At 47.5% G+C, this 27,008-nt stretch overlaps 1 protein-coding gene across 1 annotated transcript in view; it reads left to right on the forward strand.

Moving 5' to 3' along the window:
- The window catches only part of LOC111253197 (LIM/homeobox protein Lhx1-like), a 160,391-nt gene that overhangs the window by 77,466 nt on the left and 55,917 nt on the right, over positions 1–27,008 (forward strand). Inside the window, exons 3-4 of the mRNA XM_086992610.1 lie at positions 22,677–22,736; positions 24,875–25,317. Coding sequence (XP_086848736.1) covers positions 22,677–22,736; positions 24,875–25,317 — 503 coding nt within the window. The remainder of the gene's footprint in view (positions 1–22,676; positions 22,737–24,874; positions 25,318–27,008) is intronic.

A 27,008-nucleotide genomic window follows, 5' to 3' on the forward strand; every position in this document is an offset into this window, starting at 1 on the left:
AATCGACTGACTACCTACTAGGTAGCGTTATGCGAGAAGCACGAGAAGGCGGAACAGCACTGGATAGAAGAGACGAGGCCTGTAACAGGCCGTTATAGGGTCGACTTTACATACGCGTGACTATTTCAGGGATGGATATACAGATCGGCCGCGGACTTTCGTTCGCTTTCTGGAACTGAGCCCAGCCCATCTGTCCCCTAAAGCTTCGGACGCCCCAGGGCGGGAAGACCTCTGCTACTATGGTAGTCGGTACTGATTAATAGCGGTAGTGCAGACTAGGAAGCACGGCTAGGGTCCCTCTTGAGGTAACTGTGTGTCTATATGAAGCCTAGGATAATATGGACACAGGGAAAGTTTCGCCTGCAGGCTGCATTCGCGTAACACCTGCGCGTACATGGTAAGGCCATTCTAAATCCACTTAAAAACTAGCAACAGCTGTTATAGCAGTAACTACAACGTAAAGCTGCGTCGTAAGAAATAGTGTAACTCAATGAGGCGTTTATCTACAGCCTGGAAAGTGATAATAGGCCACTTCTGTGTTTTTTTTAGCAAACATAGCAAACGTAGCGTAGCAAATACACATACATTCGTGTGAGTCGTCCTACTTCACCGGAATCTCTTCAAATCAGTTTTACCTCTAGTACATATGGGCATTAGTAAGGGTTAATGAGAAATATCATATTAATGCTATACCTAAAGAGGAAAGCAGCGGTAATCGTTGATCTCGAACACAGCCTAGTTATACTTGTCTCCTTTGTCTAACCGTTATTCATCGCGGCCCTAAAAAATAGGTTGTTACTATCCAACTTGAAGGGAACGACGGCTAATTTTCAACATATTTACCCAAACTGCAATCAGTATTTTTTTTCCTCTATGAACAGCTAACTCTAACACACACATATCACGGCCTTTCGGAGTGCCATTCGTTCCGCGCACGACCCGGCATAAAGTCGATGATTGTATTATTTTCTCCATGTATATCTAAGTTTGGCGCTGTTGTATTGACAGCGCGGGTAAATCTAGCTAGTAGCTACTTTACCTCTAGTTCTCGTCCGTCTGTCATTCTATTCGCGATCGTTGAGACGATGACGTCTTCATCATTTGCTACTGCTGCTTTTTCTTTTTGCTTCGTTTTCGACGTAACGGCTTTTGTAGTCGTGGGCTTCCCCGTCCCTTTTGATAGCAGCGATTGTCGCCGACGCGTTCTTTTCTTTGTTCAGTTCCCACGGGATGCGTCAACCAGCTAGTACACAGATACGCGCACACACAGATATAAAGCAACGAAATCGTGCACGCTTTACGTTGTGACGGTGCACTTGCTAGCGAGTGTCTTCTCCCGTGACAAAAACGCTGAAGTCGTGAAGCCATGATGTCGTCGTACCCGTGTGCCTCAGCACGACCCTAGGCTAGCAAAGCTAAGTCGTACCCCCTGCATTGGTTCCTGAGAAGATCTATTTCGGCTTCATTTTTGAACTGCAATGTTTTGCGAATTGCGTATTGTGCCACCGATGCTGTTGATGTCAGTGTTATATTGCTTGATTATGGTGTCCTGTTTTGTGCTTTACCACGCCGTTCTGGTCAATCAGATAGCAACATCAAGAGCAAACGCTGTTGGATACAGTGGCATCCGATCAATCGCAATGGCAGCATTCGTCTACTTCGATTTGCTCTTCTGGGGAATCTGAATTCGTCAGCTGGGTTGTCTGTCACGCTTTGCGAGCTTGTTTTCTCGTTTGAGTTTCGGTAGCTGCAGTTTATAGGTATACACATACACTATTACACACAGATAGAGAGATAGAAGTAGCGTATCTATTGGGGTACGGATCTACATCGTGGCCCACAGGAGGCTGCATTGTCTAAAGCATGACCGTTCATCACCAATGTGTCGCAGCAATATTTTTTCTTTTTCCGTCCGGTTGAACTGTGAGTTGGAACTCCCTGACTGAGGCTTCTTCCTCGGCCACTTTGGCGGCGTTTAAAGGAGAGAGCAGGACGAGGACAGGCAATCTGCGCTTATCCAATAGCTCATCCATCCAGTAGGAGCCATTGGTCTATCTGTATGCTCATTCGTGCATTGTGTAATTCGAAGCCGACTAGAAAGAACAGCGGCCGACGCAGTCGGTCCGGTAGCGAGAGGAGTAGAGACAATGAAATTCTGGCACGTTTCTCTCCCGATACCACTCAGAACCGCCAAGCGACCAAACAGTTTAGCTGAGATCACAGCTGGCTACCTACTTAGAGCCGAGGTATACCACAGACAGGCACAGCCTATTCACGCTGCTTTTGCTAGTAATTGCAGAACGGTTGCTTTCTCTACCGGTCGAGCACGGTCTGCCGGCTAAATGCATGACAGAACAGTGCACCGACTCATGACCCTAGCGGTCTCGGCCTCAGCATCTGCGGCCCTTCCTCAGCAGTGCGGGCCAGCACTGCCCGACTATTGTCGGCCATCCCCATAATTTCAGAGGCAAGAAATGCACGCCTCCGTGCATTTCTTGCCTCTGCGCATCGCACCGTTAAACCACTACATCATCGGTAGCAGAAGCAACAGGTCGGCGGCGGCGGCGGCGGCGAAAACCGCAGTGGTACTTTGACAGCAAGCCATCCGAAACACAAGCTGTACCAGTCGATAACCCCCCAGCGCGGCAGGACTACCGGGCTATGATCATACCGCAGCAGTAGTAATGTGCAACTACCACGACGATAATGACAGTTCAGCAGCAGAAAACAAGCATTTGACTTCATGCCGCGTTCGACGCCGTCCGAACAGACCGATCAGTGATTTCGTCAGCGACGCGATCCACTACCGTCGCCACTCATCGGAACAGTGATGGCTCACTCCTCCCGTTACCGAGACGCGAATTAATACTTGTACTTTACAGGAAAATAGTTACATCGCAGCGATCCGTCTCGTCGCCTCCTGATTGTCGGTCGGTCGAAGAAGGCAACTGCTGCTGCTGCTCTTACTCTTGCTAATAATACCAGTGCGGTTGTGCGCGACCGCGGAAACTACGAAGCCTGAACGAAATCTACGATCCATAATCGCTAGGGCCACGATGTCGTCCTGTTGTCGCCGATGCCAGCCAGCACGGTCTAATCGTGAGCGGTGCCACCGGTTTGATGTTAGCTAATGTTTACATTTCAATATATACACTTATACAGACATATTTACCTGTCGCTCAGAAACACACAGATTCGCGTGTTTACACCGATGTCTGCGCGACTATATGTTTGTAAAGCCGCTCGGAGGAGCCGTAGTAGTCCAAATAAACAAACAAACAAACAAATAAACCGCGACACCCGCTCACAAATGAGTACTTATAGACTATGCCGCTAGTTGTTATAACGCACTAAATGCAGCCCGTGCGAAATGGCAGGGGTGTGACTAGAGCGTAATTGCCTCTCGTCAACACAATGCCATGAAGACTGGTTCGTCGCGACCGGCAGCCAGCGGATGTGATTAGGGCCTGTAGCAACGGTTAACGTAGAGGTAAGTGGTTGGAGCAGTGGCCGTAGCAGTGGGAATGGTCGATGCTTTCATCAGACAGAGACAACAAGACGGAACGAGATGGATATAGGGGAGAACTGAGGAAATGTGTGAAAAGGAAGCGACAGTGGCATTCAATAGGCCGTTTGAGATAATGGAGGATAATTGCGTGAAAAGGGTATCACTAAGCGCCGTCAAAAAGACAACGCAAGTGCAAATGCTGTCGTTCCGCCCTCTGTCTGTCACATCGGAAACTGTGACAAACGGTTTCCCATAGCCAAAAGCTACGGACTCAGCGAGCAGCTACGAATAACGATGGCGGTAAAGCATGAGATCAGAAATCGTACATTATTAGACGACCACCAAGTGGATGGCGTGTGTGAAGTTTGCTTACGCGGAAGTAACGGGATTCGATCTCTGAAACGGAAGGGTCAGCCTTTGGCGCAATTTATCGTACGTACCTCTTCTCAATAAACCTGTTCAATAACCTATAGACATTTTATCACTCTGACTGTTGGCTGGAATAACATGTAGTACCATCGGGCAAGACTGACATGATCTTTTGATTTCATATCAGGTAGAACGTATTTTTCATCTTCAACATAGTCCAATAGGCTTGAATATAGTTACGTAGCATAGCCAATAGTTATTTGATGATTAATTGACTATTGATAGTCGTATTGGCCTATAAACGAAAGCGTCCGTGTTGACGTTACTGTGTTCAAAAGTTGTAAGCAGACAAGTAGAAAGATTCGGTCGTGATAAAAGGAAACGTAAGAAAAGATAAGCCAATCAACACTACGTATAATAAACGTAGCACATGAACGTGGCATGAAAGATGTACAATTTTTGCGTACGCAATACCGAGGGCTCAGATTGATTGAGCTCGATACGAGTATTGATAAATGGCCTATTTTTCTACCGATACCAGATCATACACCACCGTGTTTACCTACTTTTTGTATGTTTCTACTTATTTATGGTTGGCCTACTAGCAACCTTACCAGCACATGCATAGCTTAGAAAAGTTTACCTTAGCCGTTCAGTCATTCACCGCGATCACCTTCACCCTCAACGACCTAACGACTCATCCACCTCAGAGTGTGCCTTTGACCACATCTTGTTAAGCAAGGTTGAATCCATGCGCCACCGCGTTTATTTCCATTAACGCTCAAGGAGCATTGCGTTGACCCGCTGATTTTATTGCGCATTTCGCGGACGACACAAGCATCTCTCCGTGCTCTCGTCTCCATCCAATATGAATAGCATTAAAGATCTAGACGAAAGCCGTCTAAGTCGCTGGGGTGTGCCGATGCCGTTATCTCGTTCGTAGATCAGAGTTGCTGAGAATGCTCGTTAACACGCCTGAACATACCTTTGTTATTAAAAAAAATAGAGCGAGCGACAGTGCTCTTCTAGCAGAGAAGTGCTCGTCGTAATGCCCAGATTTTTTGACTTGCTGTTGTTGTTGTTGCTGTTATTGTTGCTGCTACAGCGGTTGTTGTTGTTGTTGTTATTGTTGCTGCGGCTGTTGCTGTTGTTGTTGCTGCTTGACGACCGACCGCTCAGCGCTAGGTTTGTTGACGTGAAGGGGAAGCCTGTATGATCGACAAAAGGGAAACTCCAAGCGGTCAACAGAACCATCACAACTGCCAGCAGTCTTGATCCAAGTGGTTCTCGTTGTTGGTCCTCTGCCCTGCACTTGCCGACGGGGCAACTCCCTGCGACAGCAGCGACGCTGGTGCTTGTAACCAACAGTTAGCTGTTGCAGTTCTTCCCTGTCGTCTCCAGGCGTGGCGAAAACTGTTACGAGGGGGGGTCCATCGACGATCTCGTTCGCTAGCTAGTTTTGCTAGATCGTCAACGAGCCTCACTGTGTGTGCCTTACTGCCAACAACGTTCGTGTTTTTCCTACTACTACTCCTGAAGCGTAACTTTATGGCTTTCCGCCGGTACTCCTAGCATATATAAGCGCTGTGTATATAGACATTTTCTCTCACTTATGTGCGTGCAGGCTACGGTGCTCGCTGCACGTACAGCCGTAGCAGGCACATGATAGTGAAAAGAGTGAAGGAAATCGTGAAGACGAATACGAGGTGCTGGTACTAGCTAGTTGTACGGGTGCTATATGCCCGGTGTCGTTCATGTTTACAGTCGACTGCGACCTGTTTAGCCCGATCGTGGCTTGTTTGGGCGGACGGAGCCGGTCAAGGTTGGCCATCGCTTGTCTATGCCCTATCATGGGTTGGCCGACGGTTTAGGCTGTTTTCGGCTCGTTCACGGCTTGCCACCACCGCTGTATCATGGCGTTCGTCAGGGAGCGTGTGGGATTCGCCTAAGGCTGGAGGATGTTTACGGCCGTTTTATAAAGCTACCGGAAGCCACTAAGGAGAGTTAAGACCCAGACCAACAGAATGGGTCAAGGAGAGACAAAAGCACCTGCTGCTGTTACTACTGATGCTGGCTGGGATTTTGAGGAGTGAGTAGAGCTTCATAGAGATCTACTAACATAAAGTACGACGCAGTTCAGCACAAAGTTACCATCGAACGTAACAATAACACACCGAACGACAACGACCAGGGTCAGTCGGCCTGTTTCAACGATACAGCAATATCCACTAGCTCTATGGGGACGCTATTTACAACATATGTAGATCTACGCATCGTTGAGACAAGTCTTAACCACGCCCAGCAATAACAGCAGAAACAACCATTCAAAATCTCCTTAAATGTCTGGGCCTACAATTTAAGATGTACTTGAAGCTAATAAATATAGATGAAAGGACAATATGTTATTTTAAAAGAATGAAACTACTAAATGGCAATTTATGCTGTTGAGATTAGTATCATTAACAAAAAATATAAGCACATACCGCTAGAAAAAAATATTTCCAGAACAGTGGAAAGCCAAAAAAAAAGAAGAAACATATCGAAACAGATCAGGACGACGTGCTGCCAAGTGGTATGAAGTAAACTTTATCACTAACAGACTTCGCAAAGACTTCGCTGACGTCACCTGCAAGGATTTCATGAATCGGCCCACTGATCGTCGCCGGGGGGGCTATTCCGAAAGCCAAACCAATACTCCGTCTCCGCGTCGCCTGCATTTGTACGAGTATATAAATAAGTATATATAATGGCTAAAGAAGGGGGATGCATCCAGGAGGGAGATGGGGGGAGGAAATTGGAATGAAGTCCTTATCTTGAGTATAGGGCTGGCCTCGGTAGTTTCTCCTGTGTTCTCTCTTCACTGGAGCAGTGAGCAGCCAGCAACAGTGGCCGTGTAGGCTGGTTCTATGGTACTCCGCATGCTTGGGGTATCGTATATGTCTATGTATGTGCTCAAATGTACTCACCGATGCGGTGCCGGCGGCAGCTGTCAGCGCCCACGAATCGCATAACCAAATGGAGGAAACCGGAGAGAAAAGCAAACTGCAACAAGGTCTGCACAAGCTACACTGATACTTCACTGGATGAATCAGATCGGCGCAGTCGCGAAACGAAGGCGTGAGTGAGCCGCCCTATTTGAGTACGACCTAGCCCAGCCTGACAACCATTCTCGGTCGCTCGCCAACGATTGACTGCCTGACTGCTGGACCTCAGTGAAGTCATCAATGCAAATCAACCTCTAATTTATCGCCAGCGAAAGACACAGAGAGAGAGAAAAAGACGAAGGTGAATCGTAGCTTCTCTCGGTCGATGGGTCTGCCGCCTATAACCTACTCACTGGCGTGCAGTGCATCGTACACAAACGCACAGATCTCAATTGGAGCGTCAATGAAGAAGTAAAGGAAGAGATCATTTCTCACCGGCCGTGTCATTTTGCACACGCGTAAGGGGTCCATTGAAGAAAGACTCGTTCTGGCTGTGAATGGCTTCCGCCGCCACATTAAGCGCTTTAGTTGCAATAAAGACCCAGCTGTACTGTAGGCCATAATGTTACCCCCTAGAAAGAGATTTGCGCTCTGCTTAACAGAATGAATATCTTAGTGAAGAGAACAGGCGGAACGAGTTTGTTATGACTAGGTGACAGTCGAGACTTTATCGTTCTAGGTGGTTAGTTGAAGAAGAGCATTGAAGCTAGAAAAAAGTTCTTCCATTCATAAAAGCATATCTGTGTTTAATACGTACAGTTTGAAAACGGAAGACCGTTTCTTTCTTTTTAAATGTGTCCAATCTAAGCTATTCAATTGGAGTTTTTTATCTAGATATTTTTGGGTGTGTCCTTCAAATCCCCCGCGTTAAAGGCAACACGTTTCGAGGGCGTGTGCCACTTTGCCTCATCTTAGGCATTCTGTTCTGTCGTTTCATAAGCGTTTATTCCAATCAACAGCGAATATGCACATCGCCTCACTGCGAGTATTATTAAGCTGTTCGTTAGAACAACATAATAGTGGTGCAGATAAAGACGCACGTAAATGTCGTACGTACATTAGAGCCCATACGGGGCCCCCTCTCAAAGTTGTCGGCGGAATACAACCCCGTCCTTGATATCGTTCTCGTCAACCTGCCACTAAATCAGCTACCAGCTGTGGTAAGCAAATGACAAATTCTGCCATTTACTGTTTCAGCAACATTGTCGGCTCTGCAAAATCATCTATATAGACTCCATACTTTTGCATTTTTTCGTCTTTGAGGGAAGCAGGTAAAAGTTCTTCAATAACTCTCGGTTTCCGATCTGTCGCTCTCAGTCGCAGCCTTTTCTGCTATACCGTACCCGCCTCTTTCTCCAGCGCGCTAGCCTTCGTGCTGCTGAAGTCGACCTATGCCTGATCTATGAGAGCTCATTCAAATGCTAATTCTGCGCCAGTCACACCAGCAATAATCGCGGCTGCCGCGTCAACTTCAGCATCACGAACAGCATTTGCCGAACTAGCAGCAGTTGCAGCCGTAGCACCACTAAAAGCTGTCCGTTATAGCGATAGAAGACTTGATCGGCTGGTGCACCATCAGCCAGCGGTTCCGTCCCAGACCACCGTCTTCGACATTTGCGACGCGCGTCGAGAAAATCTGGTCACGGTGGATGATAGCAGCGGCTGCAATGCTCGTTGCCGCACCAAAACAGCAATTTCGTTGTTTTCGCGTTACAGCAATTCGTCCCGACCCGACTGGCGTGCCACAGCAGTGTCTACATCCTCAGCATCGTACACTCGCGTACGACGAAAGCACGTGGTCACATCTATACACACAGATCCACATAGGCAAGCACACGCGTACGAACAGGCAAGCAGACTGTTTTACAGTCACAAACTGATTTCAGGTTTTTCGTTGGTAGTCCTTTTCCTGCTTTTGCGAAGTAATTCGTGAACTTGGACGAATGAGCGCATTATTTGCGTCTACCTACGGCTGTAATCGCGACTGCCGCAGTTGTGTAGTGAGGTAAACTCGACGATGCCGACACACTGTGGCCAGAAGCAGCAGCTTTGTTTTCATGCTTCTTTGGGGAGCTTCGAGTTTTCTCCGGGCCAGCCCAGCTCAGCCACTGGTATCCCATCGTTGTTCGAAGAGGTTGGTTTCTTTTATGTCTTTATCATTTGGCTCGATTTCGCAACAATGGACGGAGCTGCTGTAGACAGGATCAGCAAAGCGGTCTAGAGGGGCACCTCCAGCGAACTCAGTGCTCGCCAGGGGATGCAGACAGTTGAAAGTAGTCGGGCGACGGGGAACAACGCGCTAGAGAAGTCGCTACCTGCCAATCGGCCAAGCGGCCGTCCTACCGCTTACGGAAAATGATAGTTCGTTATCCATTTGGCCAGCGGCCGGTAGTAGAGTGCAGCACTGGTGGAAATGGTGGAGATTCGAGGTAATATTTCATTTTTGTTGTTTGTTGTTTTCGGACAACGGCACAACCCCCACTAGCGGTAGCGTCGTGGACGGGAAAAATATTGAGAAGATGGGGGGTGGAAAGCGAGGGGCTAAACCTATGCTCTTGCTTGGTGCGGTGAGGCATGGGGCGGTTTTCGAACCTAGATGATCATCATACCGAGGTGAAGGTTGGGCTCGAGCTTAGTTGGAGGCTTTCCTTCATCTTTCTCGCGGGTCAATGGGAGCAAAGCTACGGATGAGGCAGGGCAGGCCGACACACGGCAACGAAAAGAATAGACGACACAGTAAGGAACAAACTTTCATAAAAGGCAACGAATAGGAACCAACATACTTTTATGACGATAGTATAAATACAACAGGGAAATCTAAATTCTCTACGTTCCTACGACTTTCGACCAAGAACACTACCCCAAGAACAACAATAAGAAGCGTTGCTACATTATTGCGTGCTACAATGAGAAACAGTCGCCATATTAGGTGGCAATATGACGCTCAGGCATGAATCTACACTAACGAACGTGTATGTCAAAGTCGGGATAAAGCCGCAATATGCATAACGTTCGACTATTCTCTCATGTTCAGCTAAATCTTTGAAGCGAAATCTTTGTCAGTTGGTCTGAGCAAAGTCACAGGGTGCTGCGATAATCGTTATAACTACAAGGTCGTCAAATAGCATTTTTACCGAATCCTACATAGCTGAAATGTATATTGCGATAACACATAATCATATGCTACAATAGTTATAGATGGAGCGGTTTCAACACTGAATAATACGGACAACGAGATTTGTGTAACGTTATTTCAATAAAACAGCAAGACAATTCGATGCGTCTTGCGAGTTCTAGTCTAGCCAAGCCATATTTGATTCGAGCCTCTTGTGTACATTAGCAGCACAAACAGCATTTGGCTGTTGGGGTTTGTTCTCTGGTCCTCACCTCGGCCTCGAGATGAGCCTTACCACTTACTATACACGGCCATTCCTACAATCGTAGTAAGGCAAAACAAACGGTGAAGCCAGCGTCTTACGCATAGTAGGCGACAGGCTGAATGAGGCACAGACATTTATAGCTTGTTGTTGTTGTTACTTTCCTATTGTATCCAATAACTAGAGGTGTTTTTCGGCTTCTATCTGTTTCGTCTTCGTGGGATGTTGATGCCGCTGACTCTTCCCTGTTCGTCTTAACACTGTACGAAGAGAGGCCCGTCGGGGCGACTCAAGCTTTTGTATCGAATCGTTCTTTTTTCCTTTGGAGAAACGTCTTTCTCTCCATCTTACTCCCTTGCTGCTTGCCTATACCCGCGTCACTGCTGCTTCGCTGCCCGCTCGAGTCTCGATCCTGGGTTTAGCTGCTACTATGGAAGGGGCACCACCACCACCGCCATCGCCACCAGTTTGGATTGCTCGAGCTGTCTGACCAGCGCGACTGCTACGTCTCTGAGCTGACCAATCTGAAAGAAAGAGGTCTGAACGGCTCGAACCGCCCGATCAGGGGAGAGCCCCCTGGGGACACAGAAAACTCGAATCCCCTCAATGAAAGACAGCAAGTGAGACGGTGTGGCATGAGGGTTGAGAGGTTCGGGGGGTAAGGAGACAGAGTCGGGTCTTAGTGCCCCACCAAGAGTGAACTGACCACGTCGGGCGAAAGGCAAGAGAAAAACTAGTGTAATTCGTTTCTTCGACACACCGCCAAATGTAAGGATTGTCCGTTTTGTGCTTCACGTCGGCTTAGTCTGGGCAGTGGCTAGTACCATCATCTGGTCAAGCGTAAGCTATTAGGTATCTGAAATTTGGAGAATTAATAGAATCATTCGAGTTAGGCCGTTTGGTTTGTTATTGTATACCTGTTGGTCTCACTCGCACTTATGAGGTCCTCTACGAATAGGATTCTGGTTGAAACTTGTCATATACTATTTGCAGCTGATTAAATTCAAAACAGCTGGCATCATTTTTGACTAACCTAGCTGAGACAAACGGTAAAGATTCTACTATGTTCTGCTATGAACACGCAGGTTCATTCAATGTACAATAAATTTTGTTCAAAAATCTTTAGCTGCTAGTTCTGCCATTGGTGTGCATCCGAGCGTGCCCATGGTGGCTCTGTGCGCTCAGTGTTGACGTTGTATTCTTTAGTGTGGCGGTGTTGTCTACTTGAGTGTTGTTGTGTTACCTCGGCCACTTCCGGCTATCGGGTAATAAGTAGACGATTGCTATCCCGCTTTGCCGCTGTCATCTGCTTTCGACACTCAACACCCTTCATGTTGTGTTGACAGCGGCTGGCGCCACGAAACGGCCAAGTGGAAAAGAGCGAGCAAGACTAGGAGCAAAGCCGTCCTACAACAACAACAATGACGACAACGACCACTAGATCGGGTGGCGCCAGCGGGCCCCCGCTGGGAAGATCACCGATCACCAATTGGAGGGTTAAGGGATCTGGGAGCCACGCTGGCAGGATATACGAACGAGTAGCGCTATAACCTGCGACAGCGAAGGGGCAGAGCGCAGACAACGACGTTTGTTGCTTCTACTTGTTTCATTGCCTCCTCTCTCCACGCATTTTCTATCTTTTCTTTTCTTGCTCTCTGGCCCTCTTAATAACCAGCATCCTACGGGGAGAGACGGCGTAAGGCGGGGGGATAGCCAGAGACGAGCGATATTGGCGTTGGATGACAACACGGAGGCAGATGTCGTTGAAGTAACCGCACGGCCAATGAACCAACTGCCGGTTTGACTGTCGAAGACAAGACAGTTGCAGCCCAAAAAAGAGTCCAGGAACAGTAGTTGTGTCTGGGCTAGTTATCAGAAATCGGGGGTTCGCCAGGATCTTTCCGGAGTAGGCGGTGTCTGAAGCCACTCGAATGTAGGTTTGCCCCACACGGACTAAGTGTAGATGAGTATTTGTATTAGTGGACCAGCGGATCCAAATCAGCCGCTGACCATCTGCTCGCCGATGATACAATGGTTTGATCAACAAACAGTGTTGTAATGGCTCTAGCGATAGATAGGAACGACTCAGCGAGTTGCAGTTAGCGTCAGGACAACTTAAGAAATCCGAGCTTGAGATGGGAAACGTTACTGCATCACGATACTGATGTAATAGCTAAGTTACGCTAGCAAAAAGTCAGGATCGAGTTTAACGCTGTGTTTGGCATCAATATTTCATCGTATCGTGTAATCGTAGTAGTATAGGTGGTTTGTGCCGTTGGCAGGCGTAACCGATTGACTGTTTCATTTCGATGTTTGTAAGATCACATGAACATTTATCGTGTTCGTGCAGGCTGCTGTTTGCAACAGAACAGCCGGTTACAAGCGCGGATTTCGAAAGGAAGAAGGCAGAAAGGAAAAAGTACCACTACAAGCAGAAAAACCTGTCTTGCTAAACAACCTTTGTAGGCAAAAAAGAACCTGATTTGCCGACTTCCTTGGACAAGATGATTGTCAGAACTGAACTGGGTTTTAGCCGCCTAGCCGATTTGACGAATTCGAGAGAAGCGGATGACAACAACGACCCCCCCCCCCCTCCAACGGCAACGACGAGCGCGGCTCCTCCCGTCGCTACGGCCGCCCTGCCGAAAAGCCAATGTTGGTGATCCAGTCGTGCAGTAGTAGCAGCCGTCAGGAAAACTACGTGCTGGTCGGGATTTGATGGGAAGAAGAAGTCTCTTCTCTTAAAGACTCCGAAACTCCTTCGAGCCTTGAATCTCACTCCGCCGGCGAATCCGACGAAGCCAACGAGAAGTCCCTAGAGAACTGAAATGGTGAAATCTGGCCTTATACTTTACACACAGACATATACAAGCGCAGTCTTTCACACACACACAGGAAGCGAGATCGCCCTTCTATAGCCCCTATAACCTCAGAAGTAGCAACGAGAGAGTACTATAAGGACCCGCCAGACAGTCTTTGGATGATGGCGGAGAATGGTAGTGTAACTGTGGCTAGTGGTGCCCAGCGCCGGTAGACCAGGGAACAGAAATGCCAGTCAGCTCGCCTCAACAACGAATCTTCCTCTCCATTCACCCCCTCGCTCCTTCTCTCTGGTTTTCTTTCCCTGCTTCTCCTAAGCCCCTTAATCCTATCGTACAGCATCGGGAGCAGCGGTTGCCCTAGACGCAGAAGATCCCCGTCGCATGCTGCCTGCCGGACAAGACATTCGACAGGCCTTTCTACTAGAGGAAACGACCTGAGCTCTACTTCGCTGCCCGTCGTATAGCCGCCCACTCGTATAGTCGCTATATATATCCCGCTGCCTTTAGCCGCACGCACGCTCTGTCAGCTAGCATTCGGCTCCGTCCGTTATTCTGCCAGCAGCAGCAGCAGCTTGGCCTTGGTCTTTGCTACTCCTCGTTCATCGCATGCCCTCCTCAAAAGAGATCGGGATATTCCCTTGTCACCCGTATACACCACAGACACTCGTTGGATAATGGCACATACTGTATACTGAGCACTAGTGACTGGAAGCGAAGGTACAGGCAGGTAATTTCGTCAATGATGCAATATTCATTCGGACTACGACGCACCGCTGATGGTACGGGTCGCTCATTGATGGTTCTGCTTGTGTGCAAATACTGCTTCTTATGGATATACGGTCCGTAGATCCTATGTGGATCCTCACTCCGCTTTCGTGTCGAAAGGCAAGGCGACCTGAAGGGGTTATTCCCCTCTTCCACCCGTCTTCCCTGCCCCCAGTCAGCCACAGTCCAATCCGGACAAAGTCAAGTCGTTTTAAAGACGCAAGCACGCGCGGTAGTTTTATGCATACAGACTAAAAGGAATGTTTTTTATGTAGCCAGATCGACCTGAGACATCGTCAGCGATAGCTGGAGTCGGCTACCCCCTGGGTCAGGAATTTGGTAGTAGTTCGTCTTTTATTTAGTTGTTGGTGGCTTTTTGTTGCGTGCTGCTTAGTTTTTTTTTTTTTTTTTTTTTATAGAAAAGGTTGCCTCTCCAAGTTCAATAGTGTCCGTCTCGAAACACGTTGTTATCTTGCCAGCCATATTTGACTAGGTATTGTCAATGTGTATACCTATCTATGTTCTTTGTTGTTCCTTTATTTTGTTTGAAAATAAAGACCAATGAGATTTAGCCAGTTTTAATCCATTTCATTCCGTATTGTCGCCGTTCGCTTTGTTTTCCAGCAAAGCGAAAGGCTTCAGGGCATGTCGAGATCGTCCTAGACACGGTAATCGTCCTACGGTGAGGCAAATGGACTACCACCTCGACGACATGGAAAAGTCGAACAAAGACACTCCCTTTGGTTAATGCCCCGAGGGCTTAACTCTGGTAATATATATCTCTACTATCCCATCTTCCTAACTTTACCGTCCGTTGTTCCACTCATGCACGAAACGTTCAATGAGACTTGATTCTCCTTTTTAACCAGGGCACAGAGCGCTTTGTGACCGTTTCCATTGGCTTCAACTGGATAATGGTTTTGTTATGTGTTCTGTGCTCCTAGGCACGCCCCGTACTCTGCCCAGTTGTGCCTAGCAAAGTTAATATGCATACAAGAGAACGCTCTGCACCGCCGGCAAGCACACGAGTTTCGATGTGCAGTTCTTGTAGGAGTCCTTCTGTAGCAGAACTTTTTCCCACAGATATATACGTATAGATATATATATATATATATATTTATATATATATACATATATACTGGACATGGGTAAGAAAAAATAATTCCCACACAAAATATTATACAAATACATTTCTCTCGTCAGCTATAGCTTTTATACTTTGCATGAGGATGCATAAACACAAATAGGTGTACATGTGTATATTACTGTGAATATACAATATAAAGTAACAATGGTAACGTTACCATCTTAGAAAACTGCTCAGTAAAGTAACTGGCATTCATACCTTGACAACAACTATCCAAACAGAGTATTTGTTACTGTAGCTACACTTGCAGCATCCGCAGCGGTAGCAATAGTAAAAGGACGCATTCCTAGGGGAATCAGCCCCGGTTGCACAAGACAAAAACGAGTTCCTTGGCTTGTCTAACTTTTCTTAGCCTCTATAGGCTTGGCCGCTGCTTAGCGATAAAGAAGCAAGCGGCTGCATTGGTGACGGTGGTCGTGGCCTGCCTCCGACTCCGTCTCCATTTCGGATAGTTTTTGCTGGGCGTTGGGAAAGACCCTCACACAAAGCTCATTGGTCAGCCTTCGTGCCAGTGGCGGACAGAGCTACCACTGCCGTCGCTGCTACTATCAAACGCACGCCACACTGGAGATAGCGAGAGAAAAGTGGGGGTGGGTCAGCGGCGGGGAACGAGCTTGTATGTGCAACGGCGCCATAGTTGTCTGCGATGTGAAGCAATCTGGGACGCAGGCATGGGGACAAACTCCGAAAAGATGGCACCTCCTTGGGGAGAACAGACCTACGCGAGTTAGGTTGGCTTGGGGTGAGGATCATTCCGTCAAATCGTCTCTATTGCCGCCACCATTCCGCTGACAGACAGACAGATATATGGCAACGATGGGACTCCTTCTAGTGGGAGATCGCGCATCCTTTTACACTGTACATTCTTATACTACATAGCTGTAGTATACGACAAAGGCACCTGGGTGGCTTCTCTCGACTTACAAGTAGGTTAGGCATACATTCTGTGATCTATGAGAGCAAACAATATAGCTAGATACATATTCATTAAAAAATACGCGCCCATAATACTAGAAGTTATAGACGTTTATGTTGAGGCCGAGAAGCACTGCTTGATTGTCGAATGTTGACATGTGATTGCTGCTACCATGAAAATGGATAGTCATCAACTTCGCACAATCTTCATCATTTTATTATAACTCTCGCATAGCGCCGATACTTCATTCAATCACCTTGAGCCTTCGATCAGCTTTTCGCTCATTTTCTTTCTCTCCCCTCGCTCTCTTACCATTTCTTTTTGCTTCCTATAAGCGAAGTGCGCCCAGGCCCAACTAGGGCAGTCAGGTCAGATCCGGAAAGGTCTTTATCGTTGCTCGAAGCAAGACGTTACTTGAAGACCCTGAGTACCAGAGCGTGTGAAGGAAATAAGGAAACGACGGGGCGTTTTAGGGCAGCACGGTTTGAGGCTCTATTTAAATGGAGGCAGATCGCCAGGAAAGTTTATATCGAGGCGTAAAGGATGGAAAAAAGAGCAATACGACCAGGCACCGTAGTAAGGCTGTTTGCGCGTTCAATGTGACAGTGCCTACTGTAGTGATGGGGCACGGCTCTCGTATCGTCTCGAGTATTGACTATGGAGTAGAGAAAGAGGGAAAGACGACGACTGCGAAGGAGCAGACCCTTCGAAAGAGGAGCAGAGCAAGACTTTTTATTTGCGATGATTGCAGCGTTCTGGCGGGGGACAACGAGCGGGTCGGTAGAAGCGGCAGCTTAAGATCGCTTCGGATCCGGTCAGATCGGCGGTACTGGTTTGTGGAACTCGTAGAGTACACAGAGAGCAATCAGAACAGGCCAGTCAGCAGCCAGCCAACTGGGAAAAAAAGGGCTACTTTTCTATACTGGAGGGTTCGACCCTCCTGGTCTTTTTCGAATGAGGCCTAGCTGTGTGAAATGAGGAAATCCTTCTGCAAGAAGATCGGGCTTTTTCCTCCCTCAAATCAAGGGTCTGATGAGCCGGCCTCGAAAGTTGAGTAGCTACCTAGCATGGCTGCGAACTCGCTGCGACCTCAGCTAAACTGACGAAGAAGATGATGGCCACGATTCAATTCGTGGATGATTGTAGCGGGGAAGGGACCTCTTGGTCGAATGCTAGGCCAAGGCGGGACAGTTCGCGTGAACGTTGCCTTCCCTTTAATCGATTGATGCAGTGCAGTAGCAGCGGAAGCGGCTATCGCTGCAGTTACGTTGGCAGTAGCAGAAGTTCCTGTGTAGGAGTTCTCGAACTCTACTGAAGAACATCGGATGACTGGGGCTGAGCTCGATACGAGATAGAAGTATGGGCTGGCAGCCGCTATAAAGGCTGCCGTAGAACGGAAAACTTCTCCACGTCGGTGAAGCAGGACGCTCCACGTAGAAGAGTATTCGTCCGGACGGAACGAACGAACGAAGGACGGGGGGTCGCCGCCACTTACTGTCGAGTCACGCAAGACTATGGTATCAAAGCGGTGGTGTGACCGGCTGCAGTTCCTGCCACCAGTGTTGTGTCGTGCTTGCTTTCATCATGAACGACAAGGTACCGATGGTAAACGGTAAGAGAGCCGCAATCTTGTGGGCACCTAACGATGACTTCATACGCTAACGTTTACTTGGTTCAGCTTGGCAACCTGCAATAACGAGGACAGTGGCTGCTGAGGCGGTTCCTAAAACCGACGCTAATGCTCGCCATTCGAGAAAAGGGTATGAACAGAAGTGAGGTCGAGTGCCTTAGGTTTATTGGAGCCGGAAAAAAAATTTAATCGAATAGGGGGGTTAAAGCTAACAAAAGTATTAGTAATGGCGAGAAAAGATGGCCGTGCATTGTGCATAATCAGTGTGGCTAACATGTTTAACTCTGATAGGAAAAAAAGTTTGACCGAGATTATTTAAGTAAAAAAAACTCCAATAATTGTCGATATCTAGAAAAGATCAATGAGTTCTCATAAACGGTTAAGAAAAAGACGACGGAGTAGGCAAAAAACAGAATAGATAAATAACTAAGACCAATTCCTACAACCTAAATTTGGAAGGATCGTTTTAGTTAAGAATTTGTATTACATTTCTATAAACAACTTAGATATATTGTAAATGCATTTAGATAGATAAAATTATTGTGTGGATACATAAAAGGGACATCATCACTACTCTCATCCGCTTATCACGATACTGATGGACTAGCGTAACTGCTGTTAATACAGGAGCTGCTACAGAGGTGTAGTCACGTACTAGAAGATATTGCAGCCACGCCACCGTGAATCACCCTAACTCGCTACGCAAGCCGGCACCGCTGACCACGGGCAGCCATGAGCGCTGACCCCCTGATTGTAGCAAACAGCAGAAATAGTAAAAAATGCAATACCAGGGTCCTTAGACCGTCGGCGTTAATGCGGCCAGAGGTGCCGATTGTTAGATGGTAGACTGGTTGGAATCACAATGACGTTGATGCTGATGGACGCTGACGCTAATGCCGACAAGGCGGCTAAGCGCGAATCTGATCATCGGTCGTTGCGTTCCTTCCCCTCTTTCGTTGTTACTGAAGTGAACAAGAAAAAAATTTGGCTAGCTATAGCATTTCGCGCGCACTTTTCGAACAGCATGTGCTGCTACGGTGCTAATAACAGCGGCGCCCTGTGCTGCTACTTTCGCCAAAGCGCGACGTCGGAGTCGTCGTCTTCTATATTACGCTGCGGCGAGGCAAGATTGTGGCGCTCGCTGGCACCGATGAGAAGAAGGGTCCATAACAGTCTGTACGCCGTGAACTACGCCGACATTATGTAGACGGGACGGCCAAGCGTCGGAGCCACGGAGTGACCAAACAACGGACCACACGGTCGGAAGCGCGCCGAAGGGAGGTAGAAGCGTACACGCAGACCGATACACACCCCATACACCGACTAGCATTTAGCGGTCGCCAGCGGCAGCCTATAGTCACGATCGTTTGTCGTGAGAGCATAGGAATCACGTGCGGTCATTCCGCTTGGATGATGACCGTGATGGCAGTTGCTACGGCAGCAGCTGCCATCTCCACAACGCCATTACCACTACCGTAATCATTGTCACCGTAGTGGCCACAAGGAGGCCGGGCGTCTCCGCATTTCATTACGGCAGCCCACCTGATCCGCTGGGCCTGACGCGTTCGACTCTGTGTTTGACGTTGGATATATGTTTGTGGAGCTGCTCCTGCTGCTGGAACCTGCGACGATCATTAGTTCTAATATAACTTGAGTTAGCTTCGTTGGTATTGGTGTCGCTCGTAGCTCTTTTGGCCCTTGGCCGGCCTCCCATTTGCCAGCCAACCTGTCAACCGTGAAAACCGTTTTGATGAGCGTGATAACCGTTACTACTACTACTATAAAGAGTTCCGTCGTTACTCTCATCATCATTCGGTTTCACATATGTAAATTTACTTCACTGCTTCTCTTACATTAGCAGTACCAGGTTGACTTCATGGCAGATAGCAATTTAATCAGCTAGTTCACTTGGTTCGTCGAGCATTCTCGAAAAAGAGATAATAATCATGTAGAGACGAGATATCAGCGGACTTCTGCTACTTGTGTTTTTTTGCACAAGGCCACATTTAGCCGGTAGCGGATCGTTTGGTGGTAACTATTGCCCTGGGGTGGCAGCGGCCTTTAGCACTACAACAAGCACCGTGTCAGAGGCCGACCCCTATTCAAATCGTCGTCATCTACTGAAGTTCGGCATCCGTCAGAGGCTATTGGTCAATTGCCGACTGGGGGGCTATTACGGTTGCGCCTAGTGATAGTAAGAAACAGCACAAGCTAGTGACAAAAGATGTTCCATCATATCATTACGGCTTTGGTCAATGCGACTTCGATCATAGAACATCATCAACGGCAGCTACAGCTGCATCACCTCCGAATTGAACGTTATGCGGCAAGGACACGTGACACACGATTTGCCTGTTTGTGGACGACGTGCTTCTGGCTTCCGCCAAGGGAAACAGTTGAAAAAAAATCGATCGATTCTTTTTATTATTATTATTGTTGTCATTAGATAAACACGTTATACGGGCAGTACAAGAAACGTACAGTTGCCATCTGATCAATTGTATAGAGAATACAATGCAAACCAATTTTAGCGCCTAGAAGCAGGCCTAGGCACATGTTGCTTCTATTCTTAGGGCACTGCATCTCGAGTACACGGATTCACCTCTTCAGCGGTTCCGTCCTCCTTTATCACCATGAGCCATTAGAACAACGGCGGAACAACCTGGCTGACTGGTTTTCTGCCCCTACAGCCTAGGCGGACGAGTGAAATATACATCGGCACTTGAAGGGGCTCGCTACGTTTGCCAGGGCTGTAATGGCGCGACTTGATGGGGGCTCAAACAGCGAGAGTGGACGGGTGGTAAGATGACGCCTCAAGGCCCAGCCAGTGCTACAAGCAGCAGTAGGAGGACAAGCCTCGTTGAAGGGTACAGCTCATTTAGCCGCGAGCGTAACAGACCTCGGAGAAGCTCTAGAGACGGTAGCGGAATCGTCGGTATAGTGGGAGATCGCTGATAGAAACTAAACTGAGAGTCGTGGCAGACAAAGATCTCCGTTCGGGTCTGTCTTCGCACGGGGGGAAAGGCTCCGGGGAAAAGCTCTCGTCTAAGACGGTTTTGCTCGGAAGTTCTATCAAGGCTTAGAGACGCGTCGGAAGTTGCGTCGTGGTGCCGATGGCCATCTGTAAAAGAGCAACAAGCTTAGGTCTGACAAGAGGTGGGTGACCGAGGGAGCGGAAAATGGAGATGAAGTAGTGGCACAGCAGAGATGGGCCTGCTTCATTCGTAGTAGTTCACGATACTGAAAATGAGCTCTCGACGACTTGTTATGACGACACCGTCGAGGCGGCCGCACTCCGTACGCTCTTTATCACGTGGCTGGTTGTATCCACATTGAAACTTGCCCATGGCCTGCTTATTGCTCTGCCAGTCACGGGAACGGTTATTATATTCAATATAGAACGGGTACAGAACATACGCTAACAAACCACATCGGCTACAGAGGAGATCGCTCTGCTTGATATAAACACAACGGCGGAAACGAATAATGATTCCTGGCAACAGCAGCAGCTGGATACGGGTTGATTAAAAGAGCCCGCGCAATATTTTCCTCCCGTCATTCTGAGGGTAGATATTGCTCCAGAATACTACATGCATGTGCCGGTATCTTGCGAAAAGCTAACGCTAACAGAAAATTTTGTTTGTGTGGACATTCTCGTGTGTCGAATTTACGCCTGGATGAAAGCGTACAACGGGTGAAAGTAGCCTTGCATGTATCTAATATGACGAATAGAACCGTTACTATGCAATGCGATGGGGCTCACTCCATACCTGAGTTATTTGGCTTCTCTCGCAGCTCGTGGTTCCTTTGGTTTTCTTAGCTTGTTGATAAAATGAGTGCAATATTCATCGTCACTACTTTGTCTGCTGCTGGTGCCCAACTCAACAAAGGTAAAAGACCGGTGGAATAAACCGCTTTCTTGCAACAGCCCACGGCAGAGCCGCCCAAATGAAGAGCGTACTCGTGGCACGCGAATAAAAGAGATATACCCTCCAAGCAGACACTCCGAAGCTTCTTTCCAAATAGGAAGAACTCTGTGTTGCTGGGAGGTAGCACTGATCGTACGAAGATCCACAATGAACGTCGCAGAACAAAGTACTAGGAACGTTGCATAATCAGCAACATGTCTAGTGGCAGAAAAACCATGAGAAGCGACCAGGTCGGCAGTAGCAACTGCGAAAAAGCCCATGATGGAAAGCAAACGAGGTTCACACCGGCGTTGGTTGCTGCCGTTTTTCGCACTTTGTTTTGCGAGCCACCGCATCTCTGCGTTGCCGCCACCGCCGTCGCCGCCATCATGCGGCCGTTTGTGTAAAAAAGTCACGGTCATGAGTGAGTAAAAGGAAAAGACGACACTGCAAGAAGACGAAGACCGGACTCGATAACATTCGAGGTAAAAAATGCAACATAGATGATGCTTGCAGACAGACCGCACCGTATTCCGACACATTGTAGCGCGGGCGGTGCTATAGCGCTGACATGATCACTATCATCATTATGAGCAGAGACAGCGGCAGGCTACGAAGTACAGTGAAGAGATGAGTTAACGGGCAGACGAAACTGGGACTACTTGTAACTAGTGACGATAGGTATATGACAACGAGCGTTGCCTATGATGCGACTCGTAGCGGTGGATGCTGGTAACGTGTGGCTAGCGATTAGGTAAGGTAGTAACAATAATCTTAGCACTGTTATTGACTATGAGGATTGAAGAATACTGGACTACCGTTGACGACCTTAGTCAACGGCGACCAATACCTTTCTGACCGAGCTGTACACTATAGCATTTGTCTACGTTATTGTATACCGCTGCTTCGTTTAACGCCAAAAATTCACGTTGGATTTGGAGATTTAACAAATACTTTATGGGAAGCGTAATGATAATCTGTACGATAAATTTCTCCGTACAAAAACTATGTATGGTTTGTGCTACAATACTTACGAGCGGCTGAAGCCTACTTTTCAGTCATCATAATTGTCATACGCTTTTTTGGGTTTATGGTTTATTCCATAAGAATCGTGCACTAGCAGGGAAGATAACTCGCCAGCAGCTGTCTCCCAAGATTTGAAACTGTGAGTGGTTACGGAAGGCAATCGGATCTCGAGTTGCGTTATATCCTGTATTATAACAAACCATTGTCTTTTCTTTTAATTACAGGTAGCGCCAGTTACGGCATATTCTGTACGGGAACTAACACGTTGACACCACTCGATGGAAGTAAGTATATACAGCATGTCGAAATTAATTCGCTACCTAAAAGTTATAGAAAACCGCAACGCGACGTCAACAGAATATATAGAATACTTGTCGACGTATATAACTGATGGTTTGTTTAGTCTAGATAACTTTTCCAGATCGAAAATTGCACCCGCAAATGTCTTACATTTTTACCTTTCTGTCAAGTGCGTTGTCAATGCAAAAAACTATATGAATATAGGCTATAAAGAAGGACTTTTACGAGTAGATAATTTTCACCTCTACCTCAATCTTCGCATCGCCTCCAGCTCGCCTCCCTGCCACAGCGAATGGTGGTCGGGAGTATTAGCCTGCGGCCATGGCCACCACACAACTAGCCTCACACTGCTATTGGATGCCACCATTCATATAGAGTCTCCTGGCAAGACTGACAGCGAGAGGGACAGACCGAAAACACGAAACGCAGAAAAAAGCGGGTTGCCAGTCTATCGATCAGCCTAATGGACAGGACGTGGCTAGCATGCTTGGCCCGTTCGTTGCCCTGTCTATGCCCCTGCAACCCTCTAGGCAGAGTCCGGCAGAGCTTTTGACGGAGTAACGGCAGGGTCCACAAGCCAAAGCTATTAGACACTGAGACGATTTTGCCGGCAAGCTGCTAGGGGCAGACGCAGCAGCAGCAGCGGCCGACCTCTCTTTGGTGGCATCTGCAGGACGATGCGATCACCGCGCGAGTCATGCAGCGCGCGCTAAAACTGTTGTTTCGTTTGTGGGCTTTCGTGGATACAAACGCGGTTGCTTGTGCCGTCCCGCTCGCCCCTCTTCGTTGGCTGATTACCCCATCTTGTCACGCGCGGACTTCCCTGTCCTTTACTGGAATGGTGCCTCTGAGATTTTGGGGTAACCCGTACAGTAGCTGGTGGGCCGATCAGCTTCACCGACCTCCAATAGGATTGCGGTAGTACCAATCCGTATCGAAGTCTCAGATCCATCCAAAAAACCCAGAAAGAAGAGAAGAGACGAGCTATTGCTCCTTTACTATGTTCCCGGTCTTATTTCTATCCTCAGCAAATCTTTAGCTGTCTGAATCTTGTTGGTTCTACTTAGACCACAATACGCGGACAAAATGCTGTCGATCGGTGCTTTGATGGTGTAGATTCTGCATAGAGGTATCATCGCCAGCTGATAATGTGTTCGTGGATTCAGCGAGCCTGGCCTACAAGATTTGTGGAATACAAAACAAGAAGGCTTCTTCATTCATTAGGATCTACATCGTCAGACTGTGGGGTTATATTTCTGTATATGATTTTAGAAAATTTTAACTGCGACCAAGTCGTATACTCATCCCCTATAATACAGTAACTCACATTTTTTTTTTTTTTTTAAATTTATTTTCGCAGTTAGGTGTGTAGGGAAATTGATGTTCTATCGAAACCACTTTTTTCACCCATATCAGTCTTTCTACAAAGGCCCTGCAAATATGGCATTTGGTGCCTTGTAACCGCAAGCAACCCGTTCGATGCTGTGTTCGGATAATGTAGGTTTTCGCATGAAGATTGGCCACGTATAGTTTATTGTAGACAAACTATTTAATATAAAATTAACAGTCATATCACTTCAGTAATACGCTGTGGCAGTATGTTTTACACTCTTGTTCGTAAGGTCTTTCCAGTTAGAGTGCCCGATGAGGTCGTGTTGAATGCTTCCTATCGGTCATATATATATGCTACATCCATTCGGATCGCCTAGTTGCACCTAAAAAATGTCAGTTTTTGCCCAGTCATGATCCTCCGCCTCCATTATTCTTAACGAAGCTCTACACGCATGTTGATGTTGCAAACGAGAGAGATAAATTTGTGCTATATCTAGCGGCAAAAAGAAACGTTCTCCTTCAGTGAACAGTACGTCTACGTTATTGTTTCTGTAGTCAATAATACATCGATATATTTACTTGAATGTTCAATTCATGTTGTGAACTTACTTGCTTGGGTAGACAGACCCTCTACCTAGATGTTTTGACAATGTACTTTTTTTTTTAACTCGACTAAACATAAACAAGGTACTGCACCTGGAGAAGCGATAGATTTGAGGCTTTTCCATAAGTTCACGCACAAAGCTGAATTTGTATTCCATTTATCTATTTTGTCCTATATCTATTTCAGTGATGTCATCTTCACCTGGTGACCACTCGCTCGACCTCGATGAGACGCAAGACAGCCAGTCCGAGCTTCTGCTAGAACGGGAACCTCGAGAAGATTCGGTAGAACGGGATCTTCTCTCGTTGGGCCCACAGAGCCCGCAACCACCACTGACTCAACTGCCGGCAACGGCAGGTGGTCAGAACAGTCCAAACGTCAACCAGCTCCAAATGACAGATTTAGCGGGACTCAAGAGGCCTGACTCGGGTGGTTCGGGTCCAGACTCTGGGACGGCCGCGGCCGCTGACGACGGCAGCGGAGGCCAGAAGCGACGAGGACCCCGTACCACAATCAAGGCCAAACAACTCGAGACGCTAAAGGCCGCATTTGCGGCGACACCGAAACCTACCCGGCATATTCGGGAACAGCTCGCACAGGAAACAGGATTGAATATGCGCGTTATACAGGTACGTACAATGAAACCTCGGAAAAGTTTTTCCCTATTTACAGAGCCGCATGTGTGGCGGTACCGAAGTATAGCAGTATAACGTGAATTCATGTACACTTTAAAGGTCGAAAGATGGGGATATATCGGACCGAACAGTGCCTTGACGAAAGGTTGAGTAGATAAATACATTGATATCTGTGTTGCTCTTTCCAATCTCATGGTTAAAAAAAGTAAAGCTTGCTCTATTTTACGTTGTCCTCTAGCCATCACGAGCCCTCGAAATATTGTTTCCATTCATTATTATGCATAAACAGCTAATAAACTTCGTCTACTATAATGTTAGCGTATGTGATCTCATCATGAGTGATCCCATACGTTGCAATTCATCTGATCACACGTTAAGTAGCGCATATCAGAAGCCGGTGATGATTTTCCTCCTAGTATGGTATACATAGTGCACGGCTAGTTGATGGTCAGATCCCTCATTTTGCAGTTACTAATATAACAGAAGACTTCCATTCCTCGTGGTTCTATTTATTTTATACGGAACTATGTAACCCTATAGTGACTATTCCCAATACAGTCGCTAACGGCCTTAGTTTTCGGCAAATTCTCAGTATAATAGATAATAGAATTTTCGGCCTCTTTCGGCGACTATGTGACGCTTCCATGTGACCATCTACCAAGCGATCCACGTAAATAAATGAAAGAATACGATGTACCGGACGCTAAGCCCCTGCACTGTACCGTTTGCACAGGGTTTTCAAACAACCCGTAACACTTTGTGTAATGCATATTACTATATTCAATTATCGATGGAGATAAAAAAGCGAAACGCGTGTGAGGAAATCCTACGACGTAAACTTACCTGGTCAGAGCAATGCAAGAACAAGCAATGTCGGCGACGACGACGGCTCCTAAATGTTCGCTGATAAAACAGGCGTTGCTGTCTTCTATAGGTGATGGATAAATGTATGCTCTCCTGGATATGCTAAGCCAGGGTAGCCGTATCAACACCGCTTCTGCCTAAGGCCTTCGGTACAAGGCCCACCTTTTAGTATAGACCGTCTTTCGGATACATCGTCATTCCTCCTATATCGTTGACGCTGTTGCCACGTTCGATCACGTCATGCAGTAAACGTATCACACGGTCGTGGCTGCCGGCTTGGCCTAGCTACCTGACGGCTCCTTATTCTTTGCACGTTGCATATTCGCTTATGGTGCGGTACGGCGCTTTTCCCTCTTAGCGGCAACAAGGACGGCAGCCGCGTGCATGTACCAGCCAGCAAAGAAGAGTGGTCGCCACCAAGGGGCCACACCGTCTGACTCGCATTGTGTCTTGTCAGAACCTCCTCGTGCCGCTGCTTCTGTTGCTACGCATAAAGAGACAAGGCAACCATAGCAGTACATGGGGCAGGCACCGGCCAGTAGCGTTCACATTATGTCCCCCCGGAGCGGGACGCTGCACCCGCTTACAGACACCCGCTATAGAGAACGAAAGACAGAGTGAGGTGAAAGGAAATAGACAACAAGGCTGGCAGAAGCGGCTCGAAAGGCAGAAAAGGCCCCGAAAGTAGACAGACGAACGGCCCACTGCGGTCGAACATAACCGAGACCACGGCGCTACCATGGATAGAAACGCTGCAGGAGGCTATTGGAGTTGTCTTGGAGGTTGGTTGTTGTTCACCACTCTCTTTCCTTTTCTATATA

The sequence above is a fragment of the Varroa destructor genome, unplaced genomic scaffold (genome assembly GCF_002443255.2).
Source record: "Varroa destructor unplaced genomic scaffold, Vdes_3.0 BEIS01000006.1, whole genome shotgun sequence".
Lineage (NCBI taxonomy): Eukaryota > Metazoa > Arthropoda > Arachnida > Mesostigmata > Varroidae > Varroa > Varroa destructor.